At 42.2% G+C, this 21414-nt stretch overlaps 1 protein-coding gene across 39 annotated transcripts in view; it reads left to right on the top strand.

Moving 5' to 3' along the window:
* ank2 (ankyrin 2) overlaps window positions 1–21414 on the top strand; it is a 524159-nt gene extending 502745 nt beyond the window's left edge. For 38 of the 39 annotated variants that reach the window (XM_033023003.1, XM_033022993.1, XM_033023145.1 and 35 more), the window contains 5 exons: window positions 7502–7585; window positions 7894–8058; window positions 11400–11579; window positions 16222–16313; window positions 20898–21414. In XM_033023003.1, the coding sequence (XP_032878894.1) occupies window positions 7502–7585; window positions 7894–8058; window positions 11400–11579; window positions 16222–16313; window positions 20898–21081 (705 nt within the window). In that variant the 3' untranslated portion in view covers window positions 21082–21414. The remainder of the gene's footprint in view (window positions 1–7501; window positions 7586–7893; window positions 8059–11399; window positions 11580–16221; window positions 16314–20897) is intronic. The other variant, XM_033023198.1, reaches the window with a different exon arrangement.

The following is a 21414-nucleotide window of genomic DNA, read 5'->3' on the forward strand; positions in this document are numbered from 1 at the left end:
ACAATCATCAGCTACTTTTAGAACATAGAACAGCACAGCACAGGAACAGATGTTTCAGCCTACAATGTCTGTGCCGAACATGATGCTAGCTTAAACTAATCTCCTCTACCTTCATTCACTGCATATACATGTGCCTGTCCAAGAGCTTCTTAAATGCCACTCCAGTCCCTTCCCACCCAAACCACCCCTTCCCCTGGTACCTTCCCTTGCAACCGCAGGAAATGCTGCACTTGTCGCTTTACCTCCCCCCTCGACTCCATCCAAGGACCCAAGCAGTCGTTCCAGGTGAGGTAGAGGTTCACCTGCACCTCCTCCAACCTCATCTATTGCATCCGCTGTTCTAGGTGTCAACTGCTCTACACTGGTGAGACCAAGCGCAGGCTTGGCGATCGCTTCGCCCAACACCTACACTCAGTTTTTTTTTAAATTTCAAAATAGACTTTATTCGAGAAATAAATATATGCAATACATGATCCTTACGAAACTCCATCCGACATTCTCGGAGGCTATACATATGTACAATACAGTTTCCCAAATCACAAATTTATCCCCCCTACCTTGCCACTCAGGTGGCCCACTCGCGTGGAATCCCTTCCCTAATTTAGAGGGGCGTCTCCACCACACCGTGCCCCCCATGTCCACCAGCGGAAGGACCCTGGACTGTGGTCCTTCCCCACCGAGCCTTGGTGTTGGCTGCACCGAGCTTCAGTGTGACCCTCAGCACGTACTCCTGCAGTCTGCAGCGGGCCAGTCGGCACCATTTTCCGACGGACATCTCGCTCCACTGGTGGTGAACAACGCTTGGGCAGACCAAAGAGCGTCTTTCACCGAGTTGATGACCTTCCAGCAGCACTCGATGTCCGTCTCTGAATGCGTCCCTGGGAACAGCCGGTAAATCACAGAGTCCTCTGTGACGGAGCTGTTCGGAATAAACCGTGACAGGGACCCTGCAGACATCTCCAGACTCTCTTTTCGAATCCACACACTGCAAAGAGGTGGGCAACCATCTCCTCTCCATAGCAGCCGTCCCGAGGGCAGCGTGTGCTGGTAGTGAGGTTCTGATGGTGCAGGAAGGATCTGACTGGGAGGGCTCTCCTCACCGCCAGCCAAGCCAGGTCTTGGTGCTTGTTGGTGAGTTCTGGTGATGAGGCATTTTGCCAGACAAGCTGGGCAGTCTGCTCAGGGAACCACGCCACAGGATCCATGGGGCAATTTCCCTGCAGTGCCTGCAGGACATTCCGTGCTGACCACTGCCCGACGGACTTGTGGTCAAAGGTGTTGGTCCTTTCCATGAACGACAGATGGTGCGGCAATCTCCAGCTGACTGGCACATTGCGTGGCAACTGCGCCAGGCCCATCCTTCGCAACACCTGGAGACAGGTAGAACCTCAGCAGGTAGTGACACTTGGTGCCCATGTGCCTTGGCTCTACGCTTCGCCTCATGCAGCCGCACACCTCCGCTCAGTTCGCATTAACCAACATGATCTCCCGGTGGCTCAGCACTTCACCTCCCCCTCCCATTCCGAATCTGACCTTTCTGTCCTGGGCCTCCTCCATGGCCAGAGTGAGTTCCACCTAAAAATTGGAGGAGCAGCACCTCATATTTCACTTGGGTAGTTTACACCCCAGCGATATGAACATTGGCTTCTCCAATTTCAGGTAGTCCTTGCTTTGTCCCTCCTTCCCCTTCCCTTCCCAGCTCTCCCACAGCCTACTGTCTCCACCTCTTCCTTTCTTCTTGCCGCCCCCCACCCCCACATCAGTCTGAAGAATGGTCTCGACCTGAAACATCACCCGTTCCTTCGCTCCATAGATGCTGCCTCACCCGCTGAGTTTTCTCCAGCATTTTTGTCTACCTTTGATTTTTCCAGCATCTGCAGTTCTTTCTTAAACATGTTGTCTTCTTAAATGCCACTATCGTATCTGCATTAATCACCTCTCGTCGTGTGTGCTCTCGACTCCCACCACCCTCTGTTCAAAAAAAATTCTCTTTTAAACTTGCCATCTTTGGCCATAAAGTTATGCCCTCTAGTCTTTGACATTTCAAATGATGAAGGCGTGATATTCATAACTGATCTGTTTCAAAGAAGAAGAATAAAAAGAAAAAGGGGAGAAATTACAATGCTGGAACCATTAGATATGAGCGATCATGTACATGCAGGGCAAGTAGCATTTCGTGGAAATGCCGATGAAGATGAGACACTGTTCCTCAAGTTAAAATCGGAAGATATCAGAATGAGAGTGAGATGGAGAATTAAGCTGAAAAGAAACTGAAAGCACAAGAAGCACAAGAAACTGCAAATGCTGGAATCTTGAGCAAAACACAAAGTGCTAGAATAATTCATCTGCTCCGGTAGGACGTGTGGGTGAAATGCACAGGTATTATTTGGAAGGACCCATCCCTAAATGTCACCTATCCATATCCTTCACAGATGCCGCCAGACCCGCTGGTTTACTCCAGCACTTTGCTAATTTTACCCGGCCAATTAAATGTAAATTAAAGTATACAGGTCCTTTCCTGACTTAAGTACAGCACATACATATGAAAGAGCATTTGGTAGGTCGACGGGATGGATTTCCCCAATGCTGCAACACTGCAGGCATCTTCTGTTATGTGGGAACTCGGTTCATGGCCACATAGAGTAATTCGATATGGATTACCCTTCCGGCCAACTCATTCATGCTGACCAAGATGCCCAATTTAAGTTAGTCTCATTACCCTGCATTTGGCCCGTATCCCTCTAAACCTTTCCTATCCATGTACCTGTCCAAGTGTATTTTAAATGCTGTTTTAGTATGTGCACCAACATCCTCCTCTGGCAGCTCGTTCCATACACCCACCACCTTCTGAGTGAAAAAGTTGCCTCTCAGGTTCCTATTAAATCTTGGCCATCTAACCTTAAATCAATGTCCTCTGGATCTTGATGTCCCTACTCTGGATAAAAGAGTGTGCCTCAAGATTTTGCATATCTCTATAAGATCACCCCTCAGCCTCTTGCACTCCAAGCAATAGAGTCCTAGCCTGCCCAACCTCTCCCTATAGCACAGCACCTCGAGTACTGACACCATTCTCGTAAATCTTCATTGCATTCTTTCCAGCTTATTGAAAACCTTTCTATAACAAAGCGACCAAAACTGAACACAGCATTCAAAGTGTAGTGTTACCGACATATTGTACAAATGTAACATAAAGCACCAACTTCTATACTTAATGCCCTGACTGATGTAGGCCAATGTACCAGAAGCTTTCTATATCACCCTGTGATGACACTTTCAGGGAATGCTGTACCCTAGGTCCTTATGCTCTGCGACACTCCCCAGGCAGTTACCAATCACTGTGAAGGTGAAGTTTGAAGAAGGGTCTCAACCCGAAACATCACCCATTCCTTCTCTCCAGAGATGCTGCCTGGCCCGCTGAGTTACTCCAGCTTTTTGTGTCTATCTTCAGTTTAAACTAGTGTCTGCAGTTCCTTCTTACACACTGTGAAGGTTCTGCCCTGGTTTGACTTCCCAAAATGCAACACCTCACAACTATCTGCATTAAACTACATTAGCCATTCCTCAGCCCGCTTGCTGAGCAGATCAAGAGCCTGCTGTAAATTGTGAGAACCAACTTCGCTATCTACGATACCACCCACTGTAGTGTAATCTGCAAACTAACAAATTGCAAACAATGCCTTGAACATTGTCATTCCTAATCATCGATATAAACCACAAAAAGCCATGGGCTCAGCACTGATCTCTGAGACACACCTCTTGTCACAGGCCTCCAGTCTGAAAAACACCCTTCCTCCACCACCCTCTGCATCTGACCATTAACCCAATTCAGTATCCAGTTTACTAGCCTTCCCTGGATCCCATGTGATCTAACCTTTCATGCATAGCATATTCATAGCAGCCTGCGATGCAGAACTTTAACAAAGGCCTTGTCGAAGTCAATGCAGACAACATCTATGGCCTTGCCCTTGTAAACCTTCTTGGGTACCTCTTCAAAAAACTCAATCAAATTCGTAAGACACAATATCCCACGCACAAAACCATGCTAACTATCCCTAATCAACCTCTGTCTATCCAAATACATAGTATCTTATTCCTTGACTGTCCCATGTTCGCTCGGCTCCATACCAAACGTAGAGGAGAAATACTCATTGACTCCAGCGACTACACACATAGATGACTGCTTTGGGTTCTAAGGGATCCTACTCTATAATATACACATTCTGTGTATGATATATAGAGAATTACTTTACGCTGTTCCACAATTTATTACTTTAAAAAATCATTGAAAGTAATATCTATCATTGTTATTCTGGCATTGTGTGCATTGTTTCCATTACTTATCCCATTGAACTCAGGAAGCAAAAAGTATAAGTTTTAAACCTGGTTCTCAGTGACATTTGGGCTGTTTGCATATGCAGGGTATACTTTTTGTCAAATTCTTAGTTTGCAAGAAAGTATATGGTAACTTAGACATCTTCATGTTTAAATTACACACAAATCAACCCAACAGCTTTCTCATGGACAGTTGTAGTCATAGAGGCAGGGAGTTATACGGCATAGAAACAGATCCCTCTAGCCACCTTGTCCATGCCGACCAAGTTTGCATACTGGTCTTGTCACATTTGCCTGCATTGGCACATAATCTTCCTATCCATATATCTGTCCAAAGGTCTTCTAAAAGTTGTAATTGTATCCACTGCAATAGCTTCCTCTGGCAGCTCATTTCAGATATGGACTACCCTCCCAGTGAAAAACTAGCCCCTGAGGTCCCTCTTAAATCTCTCCTGACTCTTCTTAAGCTAATGCCCTGTGGTTGTACAATCCTGTACCTTGGGAAAAATGCTCTGACCGTTCACTTTATCCATTATGAGTTTACAATTATGTTGAGAAAATTTACGAGATTATAGGAAATAATCTAGCAAGACTGATTATTATTCCAGGCGTCCACTTTAATGACAGAGAGAAGTCAGTTTACCATGTCAACGATAGATGAATGACAACATTTAAACTCAGCCAGAATCACACAATGTAATTCCTACAACACCACAAAAAATCTCAGAAATGCTTGCAGTAGAAAGAGAAAATGGTTTATAATTAGGGCAGCCATTTAAAATATCAGTCAAGGTCTCAGGTTTACAGTTCTCCAAGAGAGACAGCAGAGACTAGAAAATAGAACAATTATTTAAAATACAAAACAGAACTTTAATATTCATATTCTGTGCTGTTATATAGTTAAAGGATAAATATTTGCAGAGGTTCATAGGAAAATATTTAGATAATATCTATTTATATTTAAGATTCTTTAATGGACTCATTCTTTAATGGACTCTTGAAGGCTTTTAAATTTCTTCACCCATCACATCCACCCCAACCCCTCACTCACACCATGAGGATTGGTTATTTTGTAAAGAAACTGATCTGGAGTTTTAATTGGAAGTGCTGGTTCTCCAGTACAATTTACTTATCCAGTGAAGAGTCACAGAGTGATACAGTGTGGAATCAGGCCCTTCGGCCCAACTCACCCGCACTAGCCAACAATGTTCCAGCTACACTAGTCCCACTTGCCTGCGCTTGGTCCATATCCCTCCAAACCTGTCCTATCCATGTACCTGTCTAACTGTTTCTTAAACATCTTCGTAAATCTTTTCTGAACCCTTTTAAGCTTGACAATATCTTTCCTATAACATGGTGCCCAGAATTGAACACAATATTCTAAATGCGGCCTGATACAACTGCAACATGACCTCCCAACTTCTATACTCAATACTCTGATGAAAGCCAAAGTGACAAAAGCCTTTTTGACCACCTTATCTACTCGACCTTCAAGGAACCATGCACCTGCACTCCTAGATCCCTCTGCTCTACAACACTACCCAGAGGCCTACCATTGACTGTGTAGGTCCTGCTCTTGTTTGATATCCCAAAAAGGTCCTGCCCTTGTTTGACAACACCTCACACTTCTCTGTATTAAATTCCATCACCCATTCCTCCGCACACCTGGCCAATCGATCCAGATCCTGCTGCAATCTTTCACAACCATCTTCACTACCTGCAAAACCACAAACTTTTGTATCATCAGCAAACTTGCTAATCTTGCCCTGTATGTTCTCATCCAAATCATTGATGTAGATGACAAACAGTAATGGGCCCACCACCGAACCCTGTGGCACACCACTAGTCACAGGCCTCCAGTCTGAGAAGCAACCTTCCACCATTACCCTCTGTTTCCTTCCCTGGAACCAATTTTCTATCCATTCAGCTATCTCTCCTTCGATTCCATGTGATCTAACATTCCAGAGCAGCCTACCATGCAGAACCTTGTCGAACGCCTTACTGAAGTTCATGTACACAACATCTACAGTTCTGCCCTCATCAACCTTTTTGATCACGTCTTCAGAAAAATCAATCAGATTTGTGAGGCACGATCTCCCATGTACAAAACCATGCTGACTATCCCTAATCAGCCCTTGCCCATCCAAATGCATGTATATCCTATCCCTCAGAATACTCTCCAGTAACTTACCAACTACAGATGGTAAGCTCACCGGCCTATAATTCCCAGCATTTTCCCTGCAGCCCTTTTACAGATATGGAGGGTTTTCAACTACAGGATTCATGGAATGCAGACCAGCAATTTATTAGTGTTGGTAGCTACTTCTTGTCTGTTTGCAGGCTGTTGAGAAGTCAATAAAATTAAATTATTAAAAAAACAATATTTTTTAAATAATGTAAACATTAAAGAATAGTTAATAGAAACATAGAAAATAGGTGCAGGAGGAGGCCATTCGGCCCTTCGAGCCAGCACCGCCATTTATTGCGATCATGGCTGATCGTCCCCAATCACTAACCCGTGCCTGCCTTCTCCCCATATCCCTTGATTCCACCAGCCCCCAGAGCTCTATCTAACTCTCTCTTAAATCCATCCAGTGATTTGGCCTCCACTGCCCTCTGCGGCAGGGAATTCCACAAATTCACAACTCTCTGGGTGAAAAAGTTTTTTCTCACCTCAGTCTTAAATGGCTTCCCCTTTATTCTAAGACTGTGGCCCCTGGTTCTGGACTCGCCCAACATTGGGAACATGTTTCCTGCATCTAGCCTGTCCAGTCCTTTTATAATATTAAACTATTAAAACTGTCCATTCTACATCAATAAACTACTAAGTAGTTTGGTGTAGTCATTTAAATCATGTTCATTAACCAATATTATATGGATTGAATGTTTGTTATGAATTTTTTTGTGAAAAGCCTGTGTAATTACAACTGCACTGGTTTCTAACTCGAGAGATATCAAAGAGTATATTTTAATGCCAGGAAAACAAGCATTCTGAAATGCTACCCGATTATTTCAACTCACTGAAGATTTTACTTTCAGTGACTTGCAGATGAATGAATTCACAATTAACAAATTAATTTTATGGAAAGTAGGGTAATTTGCATTTAAGGTTCAATTGCACAGCAGAAACTTCACTATTTGGAATTCATAGAGTTTTGTTAATTTCCAGGCCGATGATATGCCCGATATGCAACCGGAGTCGGTCACAGAAGAACAATATACGGATGAGCATGGAAATACTATTGTGAAAAAGGTAATGCAATGAGTAACTTTTATGTAGCATTTTGATGTATCCATTTGGCCACAGACTTCAACATGACATATCCATTATTCATTGCAACTTATTACATTGCTCAAGATAACAGAGGTACGATAAACCAAACTGAAATAAAAGCAGAAAAAAGGCTGGGAATACTCAGCAGGTCAGGCAGCATCTTGTAGAGAGAATTAGTGTTAAGTTTGCTGGTCAATTGCATCATCAGAACTGGGAATGTAAAAAACAATTAATTGTATGCTTGGAAGTGGTTTATTAAATTTTTTTGTTCTCATTTTTTTCCTTAGATTACCAGGAAGATTATTAGGCGCTTAGTTTCACCTGACGGCACTGAAAAGGAGGAAGTAATAATGCAAGGAGCAGAGCAAGAACCAATTGGAATTGAAAATGGTGACAGATATTCGAAAGTTTTAAAGCGGACTGTACTAAAAAGTGACAGTGAGCAGACAGAGGTCAGCTTTTCACACTGTTCCTACTTTCTTTAATTAATTATTTTTGGTTTAAAAAAAAACAAACAATTACAGCGTTAGTAAATGTGACACTTGTATATCTTTTGATGTCAGTGATTAATCCAAGTCTTATGTCGTTTGTCTACACCTGAGATTATCAACATTTGTCATTTGGACAGATAATCGCAAAGCAAGGATTTAGAGGGATGTGGGCCCAATGCATGCAAATGGAACAAGCTCAACATACCAACTTGGTCAGCATGGACAAGTTGGGCAGAAGGGCCTGTTATAGCTCTCGGACTATTATTCTCGTTACTCTATTTACAGTGCCCTCCATAATGTTTGGGACAAAGACGCATCATTTATTTATTTGCCTCTGTACTCCACAATTTGAGATTTGTAATAAAAAAATCACATGTGGTTAAAGTGCACATTGTCAGATATTATTAAAGGCCATTTTTATACATTTTGGTTTCACCATGTAGAAATTACAGCTGTGTTTATACATAGTTCCCCCCATTTCAGGGCATCATAATGTTTGGGACACATGGATTCACAGGTCTTTGTAATTGCTCAGGTGTGTTTAAATACCTCCTTAATGCAGGTATAAGAGAGCTCTCAGCACCTGGTCATTCCTCCAATCCTTCCTTTATTGCTGTTTATTACCATGAGGACCAAAGTTGTGCCAATGAAAGTCAAATAAGCCATTATGAGACCGAGAAACAAGAATAAAACTGTTTGAGACATCAGCCAAACCTTTGGCTTACCAAAATCAAATGTTTGGAACATCATTAAGAAGAAAGAGAGCACTGGTGAGCTTACTAATTGCAAAGGGACTGGCAGGCCACGGAAGACCTCCACAGCTGATGACAGAAGAATTCTCACTATAATAAAGAAAAACCCCCAAACACCTGTCCGACAGATCAGAAACACTCTTCAGGAGTCAGGTGTGGATTTGTCAATGACCACTGTCTGCAGAAGACTTCATAAACAGAAATACAGAGGCTACACTGCAAGATGCAAACCACTGGTTAGCTGCAAAAATAGGATGGCCACTTTCAGGTTGCCAATAAGTACTTAAAAGAGCAACCAGAGTTCATTTTTGGTTTCATCAGACCTGTGAATCTTGTTTCGCATGGTTTGAGAGTCCTTTCGGTGCCTTTTGCAAACTCCAAGCAGGCTGTCATGCGCCTTTTACTGAGGGGTGGCTTCCATCTGGCCACTCTACCATAAAGGCCTGATTGGTGGAGTGCTGCAGATATAGTTATCCTTCTGGAAGGTTCTCCCATCTCCACAGATGAACTCTGGAGCTCTGTCAGAGTGACCATCGGGTTCTTGGCCACCTCCTTGACCAAGGCCCTTCTTCCCCGATTGCTCAGTTTGGCTGTGCTGCCAGCTCTATGATGAGTCCTGGTGGTTCCAAAGTTGTTCCATTTAAGAATGACCGAGGCTATTGTGCTTTTCGGGATCTGCAATGCTGCAGAAATAGTTTTATACCCTTCCCCAGATCTGTCTCGACACAATCCTGTCTCGGAGGTCTACGGACAATTTCATCGACTTCATGTCGGTTTTTGCTCTGACATGCACTGTCAACTGTGGGACCATAAATAGACAGGTGTGTGCCTTTCCAAATTATGTCCATTTAATTTACCACTGGTGGACTCCAATCAAGTTGTAGAAATATCCCAAGAATAATCAATTGAAACTGGATGAACCTAAGCTTAATTTTGAGTGTCATAGTAAAGGGTCTGAATACTTATGTAAATGTGATTTTTCAGTTATTTCTTATTAATTACTTTGCAAAAAATTATAATCACCTGTTTTCGCTTCTTCATTCTGGGGTATTGTGTGTACATTGATGATTAAAACAAATGAATTTAATCCATTTTAAAATAAGGCTGTAACGTAAGAAAATGTGGAGAAGGTGAAGGGGTCTGAATACTTTCAGAATGCACTGTGTATGCTGAAGAGAAAACTGAAGGGGACTAGCCCCCAAAACAAGCAAAAGCTAAAGATGGCTGCAATACAGGCCTGCAGAGCATCACTAGAGAAGACACACAGCAACTGGTGAAGTCCATGAATCGCAGACTTCAAGCAGGCATTGCATGCAAAGGACATGCAACAAAATACTAAACATGGCTACTTTCATTTACATGCCATCACTGTGTCCCAAACATTATGGTGCCCTGAGATGGGGGGACTATGTATAAACACTGCTGTAATTCCTACACGGTGAAACAAAATATATAAAAATGGCCTTTATTAAAATCTGACAATGTGCACTTTAACTACATGTGATTTTTTTTTAAATTACAAATCTCAAATCGGGGAGTACAGAGGCAAATAAATAAATGATGGGTCTTTGTCCCAAACATTATGGAGGGCACTGTATCTCACAAAATATATGGACCAGTCATGTGCTAACAACTGCCTTGTATGAAATCAAAGCCATTCCTAAAACACTGAAGTATTTAACCCAGAATCCTAAAATACTAAAAACTAAAATGGTTGAAAATACAAGGTAAGATTGTCATCACATAAAGAGTGAAAACAAAACTGGGTCAATTTCTCAAATCAAGACTCAACAGACTAAATAAAGAAATATTAGTGAGTTTATTTATTGTGCAGGGTTCAAAGGAACATAGTTAATAAACAATTAATCCACAAGATGATACATTTGACTTCCACAGTGTAGAAATCTGACCAGGTACATTTTCTCTGAAACTTTAAGCAGCAAAAAGTTGTAACTGCACCTGTCTTTATTTTCTATATCATTGCAATCCACTAATTGCCACAAGGAAAGATTTACAGGAAGAAGACTTTCCACACCTTTGCACAGCATTTTTTTCAAAGACAATGAGTATTGGCCTTCTTTGTGCCAATCTTTTGTCACGTTCAAGTGCAGACCCATGTCACCCATTTATCTGGGTCCCAAGCCAGGCATCCAGAATTTTTGACTTGTCTAATGTCACAATGATTTAGTTCCCTTGAGAAAGAGCATTTGCAATTTATTGTTAGATATCCGTGATTCCAGATCACCCACTTTGCCACCACATCAATGTTTATTTATTTACTACAACACAGAAGAATGTCATTCATCCTAGCAGGTCTTTGGCACTGCAACAGACTTATCCCATCACTCCAACTTTTATATCTTGCCCCTGCGTCCTATTAAAAACAGGGTCATATTTTGTGCTTTACTGATTGTTGTTCCATACAAACCCAGCATTTTTTTTTAATGATTGATGATCCATTTGTCTTTTATATAAATATTTCTGGATGTTATTTTGTTTATGGATGTACAAAATAATTAATACCACAAGATCACTTTTGTGTCCACACAGATGACATTTACAGAACCACAAGCGGCCTCTGGATCTGAATTCCAGTCAGAGCACGTTGAGGGTCGGAGAGTCAGTCGGGTCGTCAAAACAACAGTGGTCCATGGAGACAGAATGGAGAAGCATCTTGGAGACCCCAAGCTGGCCTCCGACCTTCCAACAGCCAAAGATGATTTTAACATGGTATGATATTTTCAAACCCTCAATTAAGCTTTTTTATTTCAAGTAGAATCTCAGAGTAGTAATTTATCTCTATTGTACCAATTAAAGGTACAGTATAGTAATGAATGCACAAAATAAGGGTGCTTGGTTAGTAAATTGATTCACGAGCCGGAAGCAGAACATAAGAATAAATGGATCTTCTAATATTATTAAGGGATACTAGATAGTCATGGGGAGGTAGCTGGAAACGCAATTGAAGTTACGATCAGATTTGCTATAATCTTATTAAATGTTGGAACAAGCATGTGGATCCAAGCAGCCTTATCCTACTCCTAACTGGTACGTTTCAATAGATTATCTTCAGACCAGTAATTTGTTACTAGTGGAGTGCATCCAGATTTTGCACTGGGGCCTCAGCTTCTATGTCAAATTAAACAACAAAGTTTCCTGGCAATATATAGCAAATGGGAAAATAAACTTTGAAGTGAGCATAGTTCCTAGTGCATTACCCATGGGTAACTGAAGTAATTTTCAATATTGCTCCACATCACCCCTGGCCAGTTTGTAGTTTGTTTTAGATCCTCCTAATACACCCCGCTCCCTCTCACCCCAACCCTTCAAGATTAATCTGCACAACTTCCCCAAGCTCTTCAATTCCTGATGGATCCCTGATATTCTGGTGATACCATCTCCCCATTACTCTGTCAGTAGCCTTACTCCCTACCCTGAAAGATCCAGTATGGCAATTTCCTTCTTCCACCACCCTGCCATTCCCTCAGCCCATGGCCACTTGCCTGATAGTCACCTCCAAACCTTTGCCTCAGTACTCAACCTTCATTGGCATGTCCGCACCCCCAAATAAAAGAGCATTCTGCACATTCTCCTTCTCTCCTTTGCTCAAACATCAAACATCTGTGCTCCTTGGTTCTTAACTCACTTGTTAATACAATATTTCCCTCTATCAATTTAAGCCAATTGTAACTTTGTACACTTCGACCTAATCCCAATATCTATTATTCCAAGGAGCATTTCAGCTGAAATCCCTCATCCCTGAAACCATTCAAGTAAATCTTTCCTGCATCTCTCCAGAATCTTCACACCCTTACAAAACCCCAGTGGCCAAAATGAGCGTTAAATCAGTCATGGCTCTTACGGCTATAACACAATGCTTTTGTATTCCATGCTAATGTTAATAAACACCAGGAGCATGTATTTTACTAAGCGTTCTTTAAACACACATAATAACATGCACAGGTACATACAGGTCCCCCTGTTCCTGGATTCCATTTAGAAATGTGAGATTTCGTTTTTTGTTTAGAGATTCAGCGTGGAAACAGGCCCTTAAGCCACCGAGTCTGCGTTGACCAATGATCACCCGTTCATTGGTTCTATATTATTCCAGTTTCGCATCCTGCACACTATGGGGCAATTTACAGAAGCCAATTAACCTACAAACCTGCATGTCTTTCAAATGTGGGAGGAAACTGGAGCACCCAGAGAAAACCCATGCTGTCACAGGGAGAACGTACAAACTCCATACCATAGTCGGGATTGAACCTGGGTCTTTGGTGTTGTAAGGCAGCAACTCTATCGCTGCGCAACTCTGCCGCGCCTATTGCCTATTGTCTATCTATGGTCTATTGCCCATATTGTCTATTGCCTCTACAAATTCTTTCTGCTGAAGTGTATCGCACTTTTCAGTTGAACTCAAATGTATGCCTGTAGGAATTTAGGGGATTGAGGAGCATTCTTAAGAAGGAAATCGGGAGGGCAAAAGGAGATCACTCTGGCATTTGGGAGAATCCAAAGGGTTTTATACGTACATTAAACAGGGCCCTGGTGAGACCACACCTGGAGTATTGTGTGCAGTTTTGGTCTACTAATTTGAGTAAGGACATTTTTGCTATTCAGGGCGTGCAGCATAGGTTCACCAGGTTAATTCCCAGGATGGCGGGACTGACATATGATGATAGAATGGATTGACTGGGCTTGTATTCATTGGAATTTAGAAGGATGAGAGGGAATCTGATAGAAACATATAAAATTATTAAGGCATTGGACAAGCTAGATGCAGGAAACATGTTCCCGATGTTGGGGGAGTCCAGAACCAGGGGCCACAGTTTAAGAATAAGGGGTAAGCCATTTAGAACTGAGATGAGGAAAACTTTTTCACCCAGAGAGTTGTGAATTTGTGGAATTCTCTGCCTCAGAAGGCAGTAGAGCCCGATTCACTGGATGCATTCAAAAGAGAGTTAGATAGAACTCTTGGAGCTAGTGGAATCAAGGGATACGGGGAGAAGGAAGGAACGGGATACTGATTTTGGATGATCAGCCATGATCACATTGAATGGCGGTGCTGGCTCAAAGGGTCAAATGGCCTACTCCTGCACCAATTTTCTATGTTTTTATATAGGAAGAAAGCAGGAACGGGGTACTGATTTTGGATGATCAGCCATGATCATATTGAATGGCAGTGCTGGCTCGAAGGGCCGAATGCCCTACTCCTGCATCTATTTTCTATGTTTCTATGTGAATGGAAAGAAAGTTACTGGAGAGAAAATAGTGAGAAAAGCATAACATGGATGCCCCTTAACACAAATCAGATTTTGATATTGACTTCCTCCAACATAAAATCAGTGTACTGGTAATTGGATTTGTAAAAGATAGCTGGAAAATCCCAGTAAACAATTCTAAAAACAAAATGGACTTTATTGTATTGTCAATGTATAAGGATATAGATCAGCTACAGAGAAATGGCAGATGAGGTTTAATCTGAGCAAGTGCGAGGTGTTGCACATTGAGAGGTCAAATACAAGGGGAAAATACACAATTTATGGTATGACCCTCAATGTCATTGATGTACAGAGGGGTCATGCGGTTTAAGTCCTTACTTTGCTGAAAGTAATAGATAATAGACAATAGGTGCAGGAGTAGGCCATTCGGCCCTTCGAGCCAACACCGCCATTCAATGTGGTCATGGCTGATCATCCCCAATCAGTACATGGGACGACAGATGGCACAGTGGGCTAAGTGTTCGGCTGGCAACCGGAAGGTAGCCGGTTCGAATCCCGCTTGGAGTGCATACTGTCGTTATGTCCTTGGGCAAGACACTTCACCCGCCTTTGCCTGTGTGTGCCTGTGTGTGAATGTGTGTGAGTGATTGGTGGTGGTCGGAGGGGCCATAGGCGCAGATTAGCAGCCACGCTTCCGTCAGTCTGCCCCAGGGCAGCTGTGGCTACAGAAGTAGCTCACCACCACCGAGTGTGACTGAGGAGTGAATGAATAATGCGATGTAAAGTGCCTTGAGTATCTAGAAAGGCGCTATATAAACCCATCCATTATCAGTACCCCGTTCCTGCCTTCTCCCCATATCACCTGACTCCGCTATCTTTAAGAGCCCTATCTAGCTCTCAACACAAGTTGATGGTAAAAAAACATGTTTGCCTTCATTGGTCAGGGCATTGAGTATAAGAGACAAGGTGTCATGATGCAGGTTTATAGGACTTTGTTTGGGCCACATTTTGAATATTGCGTGCAGTTCTGCTTGCTCCACTACAGACAGGATGTGGAGACTTTGGATAGGGTACAGAGGAGGTTTACCAGAGGTTTGCCTCGATTAGCTGGTATTAGCTACTGGGAGAATTTGGACTAACTCAGACTGTTTTCTCTGGAGTGCCGGAGTTTGCAGGGAGACCTGATAGAAGTATATAGAATTAAGAGAGACATAGATAGGGTAGACAGTCAGAACCATTTTCGCAGGATGTAAAATAAAATACTGGAGGGCATAGTTTTAAAGTGATTTAAAACGTGTTTTAAATCGTTTTTAGTCTGAACGTGCTTCCAGGATTGGTGGTTGGGGCACATACGTTAACAGCATATGCAAAGATTTGGGGGGGGGGGGGGATGTGGATTATGTGCAGATAAATAAGAGATGGTCTTGGCATCATTTTCTGCACAGACATTGTGGGCCAAAGGTCCTGCTCTTGTGCTGTACTGTTCAATGCATTTATGTCCAGGGCCAAAGCAGTAAAGAGTTCATGTTTTATCTCTCATATGAAGCGTTTATAATTATGGCATATTAAAATACCGTAAAGAAGCTTAATGTAGATTTTTTTAAATCCTTTATTTCAGGCTTTATCCTCAATGGTTTCACAAGATCTGCAACCTCCTCGGCGACATGTTTGCTAAATTGCAAATGTCATAAAATATAACTATTTGACAACTCAATAAAGCTGCAACACAAATTAATTTCAACTAAAACATGAATCCCAATTTTACGCCTGGGAAAAATTAGTTTCTTTCTGAGGGAACCCTGAAAATAACGCTATTAATGATTATGTTAACAGCAACGGTGTAAAGAGTCCAGAAACAATCTGGATCACTTTGACACAACATTAAGACTTCCCATGCTGGAACCTGGAGCAAAACATAAACCACTGCAAATATTCAGTGGGATAGGCAGCATTTATGGAGACAAACAAATGGTCCACGTTTTGGATCAAGATCCTGCATCAGGACTTGATTCACTGAGTTCTTCCATCAGCTTGTTTATGGAGTCATTTTTCATTTCTGAGGATTGCATTCATTTTTTGCTTTGTTTTTTCAGTTCATTTTAGTGCAGTAATATTGTTTTATGTATCTGTGCTGTTTTCATTTTGCCCAGGCTCTTAGTTTCGCAGGGAACCAAGGAAAGGTTCACATTCCAAATGTAGTGCAGAGAGAGATTGTAAAAGAGGATGGATCTGTAATTAAAAGGTTTGATTTGCCCTCCACTGCTCTTTTCTTTTCAACATTTGTATTACTAACTAGTTAATATGTAGTCTGGATTTTCTACGTCTTGCCGTGCGTGACTAGGTAATATTTGGTAGGTAGTCTGCGCTGTCGTTTAACACAATGTGCCCAATGTATGCCAATCGTTCATTTGTGTAATTTTACAGAAGTTGCATGGAGCTGTGTGAACCTTGCCTATGTGTTTCACAAACTTATTTTGTTGTTTTGAATCGAGACTTCAACATGACTCAACTAAAAAAATTATTGTCAAATAATAATTGCCATGTATTGTCAATTGTCCTGGAAACTTTATGTGATAAGTATGCAAGGAATGTGCATGCTGATCCTCCGCACTCTTACATTTTTATTGTGTTAAATGAATGAAAAGTGCGTTTGCTGTTTACACTGATAATATTCTGCAACTATTCTCCGGGACCCATTATCTCATCGTGGTTTACAATTAACTGAGCACATATAAATTCCAAAGTGCATAAGTCACAGGAGCAGAATTCGGCCATTTGACTCATCCAGTCTACTCCGCCATTTAATCATAGCTGATCTATCTTTCCCTCCCAACCCAATTTTCCTGCCTTCTCCCCTTAACCTTTGACACCTTTACTAATCAAGAACCTGTTAATCTCTGCAATCACCTGTTAATCTGTGGCAATGTGTTTCACAGATTCACCACCCTTTGGCTAAAGAAATTCCTCCTCATCTCCATTGTAAAGGTACCCGATGATAATTTCAATGATGCCTCTACGAGTACAGGCCCAGAACCTTCAAACGCTCGTCATACATTAACCCAATTATCTTTGGGATCATTTTCGTAAACCTCCTCTGAAGCCTCATTAATGGCTGCACATACTTCCTCGGCTATGGGACCCAAACACGCTTACAATATTCCAAATGAGGTCTGACCAGCGACCAATAAAGCCTCAGCATTACATCCCTACTTTCATACTATTGTCCTCTCGAAATGAATGCTAACATTGCATTTACCTTCCTTACTACCGATTCATCCTGCAAATGAACCTTTTTGGAATCCTACACCAGCATTTCCATTTGCAACTATAATTTCTGAATCCTTCCCCCATTTAGAAAATAGACTACAACTTTATTCCTACTACCAAAGTGCATCACTGCACACCTGGCTATCTATCACATCCTTTCCCAATCTTCCAATCTGTCCAAGTCCTTCTGTAGACTCTACTTCCTCTACACTACCTGCCCCTCAATCCACTCCACTATTCAATCATGGGTGATCTATCTTTCCCTCTCAACCCCATCCATATCATCTGCAAACTTGGCCACAAAACCATCAATTCTATCATCCAAATAATTAATATACAATGTGAAAATTAGCGGACCCAACACCAACCCCCATGGGACACCACTAGTCACCAGCAGCCAACCAGAAAAAAGGGTCTTCTGAAAGTCCGTAAACTACATCAACTGACCTCAACATCTATACTACCTCAATAAATTCCACCTCATCCTTAATAATGGACTCTAAAATCCTACTGACCCCTGAAGTCAGGCTAGCTGGCCAAATGTTTCCCCTCTTTTGCATCCCGACGTGAACAGTGGAGTAACATTTGTAATTTTCCAATTCTCTGATACTACTGAATCTAGTGATTCTTGGAAGATCACTACTAATGCTTCCACATTTTCTAAAGCTACCACTTTCGAATACCTCTAATTATTTTACACCAAATCCTTCTTAAGCAATGGCATATGCTCACACTATGTTATGAAGAAATTCTTTTAATGTCTAATTTTCTTTCAATCAGCTTGTTTTCAATGTTGACATGAACAGTCTTTTGTTTTGAAATAACCTACCAGTGGAAGATATTCTCCAAACTTTGCCACTTCCTTTTTTATTTTTATTCATATCTCTGTTTAATCCCTTCCACGGCAGGCAGTGTAATTTGATTGTCTCTCAAATCATAGCAAACATGAAACACTCAGTAGTGCTTTCCAGGTATCATCCTTGTGAGCCATTGCCGGCATTTCAAAGTCCAAATCTATGCTTCTGAAAGCTAAACATAATATTCCAACAAAAGTGTCATCAGCTGCCTGGACCCTAAAGTTTAAAATTACTGCCTCTACCTAACTCCCTCTTCACAAAGACACTACAGTACCCCTTGAGACCCGTTCCGTAACCTTGCCATCTTTTCCTTTCATTCTCCAGAACCAGGGAGTCCAGAACCAGGGGCTATAGTTTAAGAATAAGTGGTAACCCATTTAGAAGTGAGGAAACACTTTTTCACACAGAGAGTTGTGAGTGTGTGGAATTCTCTGCCTCAAATGGCAGTGGAGGCTGGTTTTCTGGATGCTTTCAAGAGAGTTAGATAGAGCTCTTCGGGATAGTAGAGTTAAGGGATATGGAGAGAAGGCAGTAACGGGGTACTGATTGTGGATGATCAGCCATAATCACATTGAGTGGCAGTGCTGGCTCGAAGGGCCGAATGGCCTACTCCTGCACCTATCGTCTATTGTCTACTGTCTATTGTCTATTCTTATGGGAATATACTGTCCCTGAACTCTTGCTAACTCTCTGTTAAAAGACCCCCACCTGTCAGACGTGTTTAAACTGAAAACATTTACCCTCAGTCTACTTGCACCAGGTCATCTCTTGTGCTATCAATATGAGTCTACCCCCAATTTAGGACCTTGGCTTGATGACCAACCTTGCTGCTTTTCATAACTAGCATTAAACCTACATAAATGTGATCACTATTTCCAAAGTTGTTCCCCAGCAATTCACTTCCACCATCTGCCCAGTTTCAGGTAAATAAATACAATACATAAACAAGCTGAATTGATTGACGTGACCATCTTAGCGGAGACTGTCCAAAGGGGGTGGGATGGGGAGGGGGGCACTCATTAGGCCGGTTCAGATGCCGCTATAGCTCTTGGGATGAAACTGTTCCTGAGTATGGAGGTTCGGGCGTAGAAGTCCTTGTAACGTCTGCCGGAGGGAAGTAGTTGAACAGACCGTGGCAGGGGTGTGATGAGTCCTTATGGATGCTGAGGGCCTTCCTGAGGCACCGCGTGTGGTAGATGCCCTCCAAGGCTGGTAGCTCTGTCCCGATGATCCTCTTGCGCTCTGTTGACGACGCGCTGAAGAGCTCTCCTCTCCGCCTCCGTGCAGCTGAGATACCACACAGAGATGCCATACGTTAGTATGCTCTCTGTGGTGCAGCGGTAGAACGGTTGTCAGAAAACAGGCTGTTGGGGGCCAGACCAGTTCTTTTTTAACTGTCCTCAGGAGAAACGAGTCTTTGCTGTGGCCTTCTTGACCAGCGCGGCGGGTGTTAGATGAGGTCAAGTACAGCCTCTTCTCAGGTCTCCAGTCTCAAAGGGATCATAGACGCACTTAAAAATTCGCCCCCCCCCCCTTATGCCTTGCACTGAAGTAATCCCAATCAATACTAGTAAATTTATAATCTCCCACTATTGTAATCCTATTGCTTTTGATCTTTTCTGCGATTTGCTTTTATATCTGTTTCTCTAATTCCTGCTAACTATTAGGAGGCCTTTTTGTATAACCCTCCATTAAAGTGATCACCCCTCTATTTATCCCTAAACTCTACCCATGTGGCCCCGTTGGACAGTGCTCCCAGGATATCTTCCTTCCTTCCAGCACTTCACATCAATGCATCCCTCCCAGAACTCATTACCTTCCATATCCTCTCTTCATACTGCTGTGTTGCTCACCCGATTCAAGGCATGACGTCCCTTTGTCACACCTGAAACTTTGATGGCCTGGAACATTGAGCTGTAACTCCTGTCCTTCACTCAACCATGGTTATGTGATTGCAATAATATCTTTCCATGCTCTAAACTCATCTGACCTTCCCATGAGACTCCTCGCATTAAATAAATGTAGTTGAAACTATCAGCCACTCACACCACATTCGCAAGCACCCTTGTTGCAGGGTCTCAACCCAAAATGCCAACCATTCACAGATGCTACCTGACCTGCTGGGTTCCTCCAGCAGTTGTTTTCTTGCTCCCAATTATACATCTGCAGTTTCCCGTGCCTTTCCTGCTAGAATATTGGTCCCTTTCAAATCTAGATGTAACCCATGAAACACAGAGGTGCAGCTGCAGAAAAGCATGTGCTGCCAGAATGTGACTTCTTTAGTTATTCGTTTTGCATTGTACAAAAGGACTATTTCTCACAGGCCTGCTACTTCTGTAGTAGGGCAAGACTTGAGTTGTCTGTTCCACATGAGAGAGATGGTAAAGCATTGCTTGCAGTTCATTTTTGCTACTTCAGCCAGATGTCCCTTCTAATCTTTCTCCCTAATTTTCTTTTTGAGTACTATAGCATTGCTTTAAATGTTTAACATTGTTTAATGAACTAATCTATTGTACAACCGGAGTGGTGGTGTCAGTTTCTGACTTGAGGGTTGATTATCTCTAAGACTCAACTAAGTGGCTTTGGGAAATCTTTAATCCTTTCTATTACTCAACTTTGGTTTTGTGGTCCTTCAAATTCTCTTCTCCTAAACTGTGTCCTCTCTTTTTTCTCTGTTTTTTGTTCTTGGCCCATTTCCATAGGGTAACCATGAGTAAAGCCAGCACACAGAAGAGGACTGTGGTGGAGGATCGGGAAGGGAAACATATTCATGAAGAACAGCTAGAGGATGTGCCTGAAGCACTTCAGAAAGATGACCTGAAATTCGACCTACAGCAACTTCTCGGTCGCTTTTGCAGTGAGGACTGGAAACAGGAAAAAACCTAAATAGCTCAAGTTGCGCATTACCTGTTATGTTACCACTGCACAGTTTGCTCACATGAAGAAATTGCATATTGTTATTTCCATCTAAAATCGCTGGCATAGCTGTGTGGAAAGCATAGATCTGAATTAGCCTTTTATCGTAAGTAAATTTGTGACCAAAGATGGCATCCAAATCTCGGATGACTAATACTGTTTGAACATTAGATCTTCCTGATATGCCAGTTTTAGGAACATGCAAACTCTGGCAACAATGTCAAAATCCAGAAAATACTTCAGCCACAGGCCTCTTCCCATTTTCTGTCGCAGAAGGACTTTCTAAAATAAATGTGTAAATAG

This window comes from Amblyraja radiata, chromosome 1 (genome assembly GCF_010909765.2).
Source record: "Amblyraja radiata isolate CabotCenter1 chromosome 1, sAmbRad1.1.pri, whole genome shotgun sequence".
Classification (NCBI taxonomy): domain Eukaryota; kingdom Metazoa; phylum Chordata; class Chondrichthyes; order Rajiformes; family Rajidae; genus Amblyraja; species Amblyraja radiata.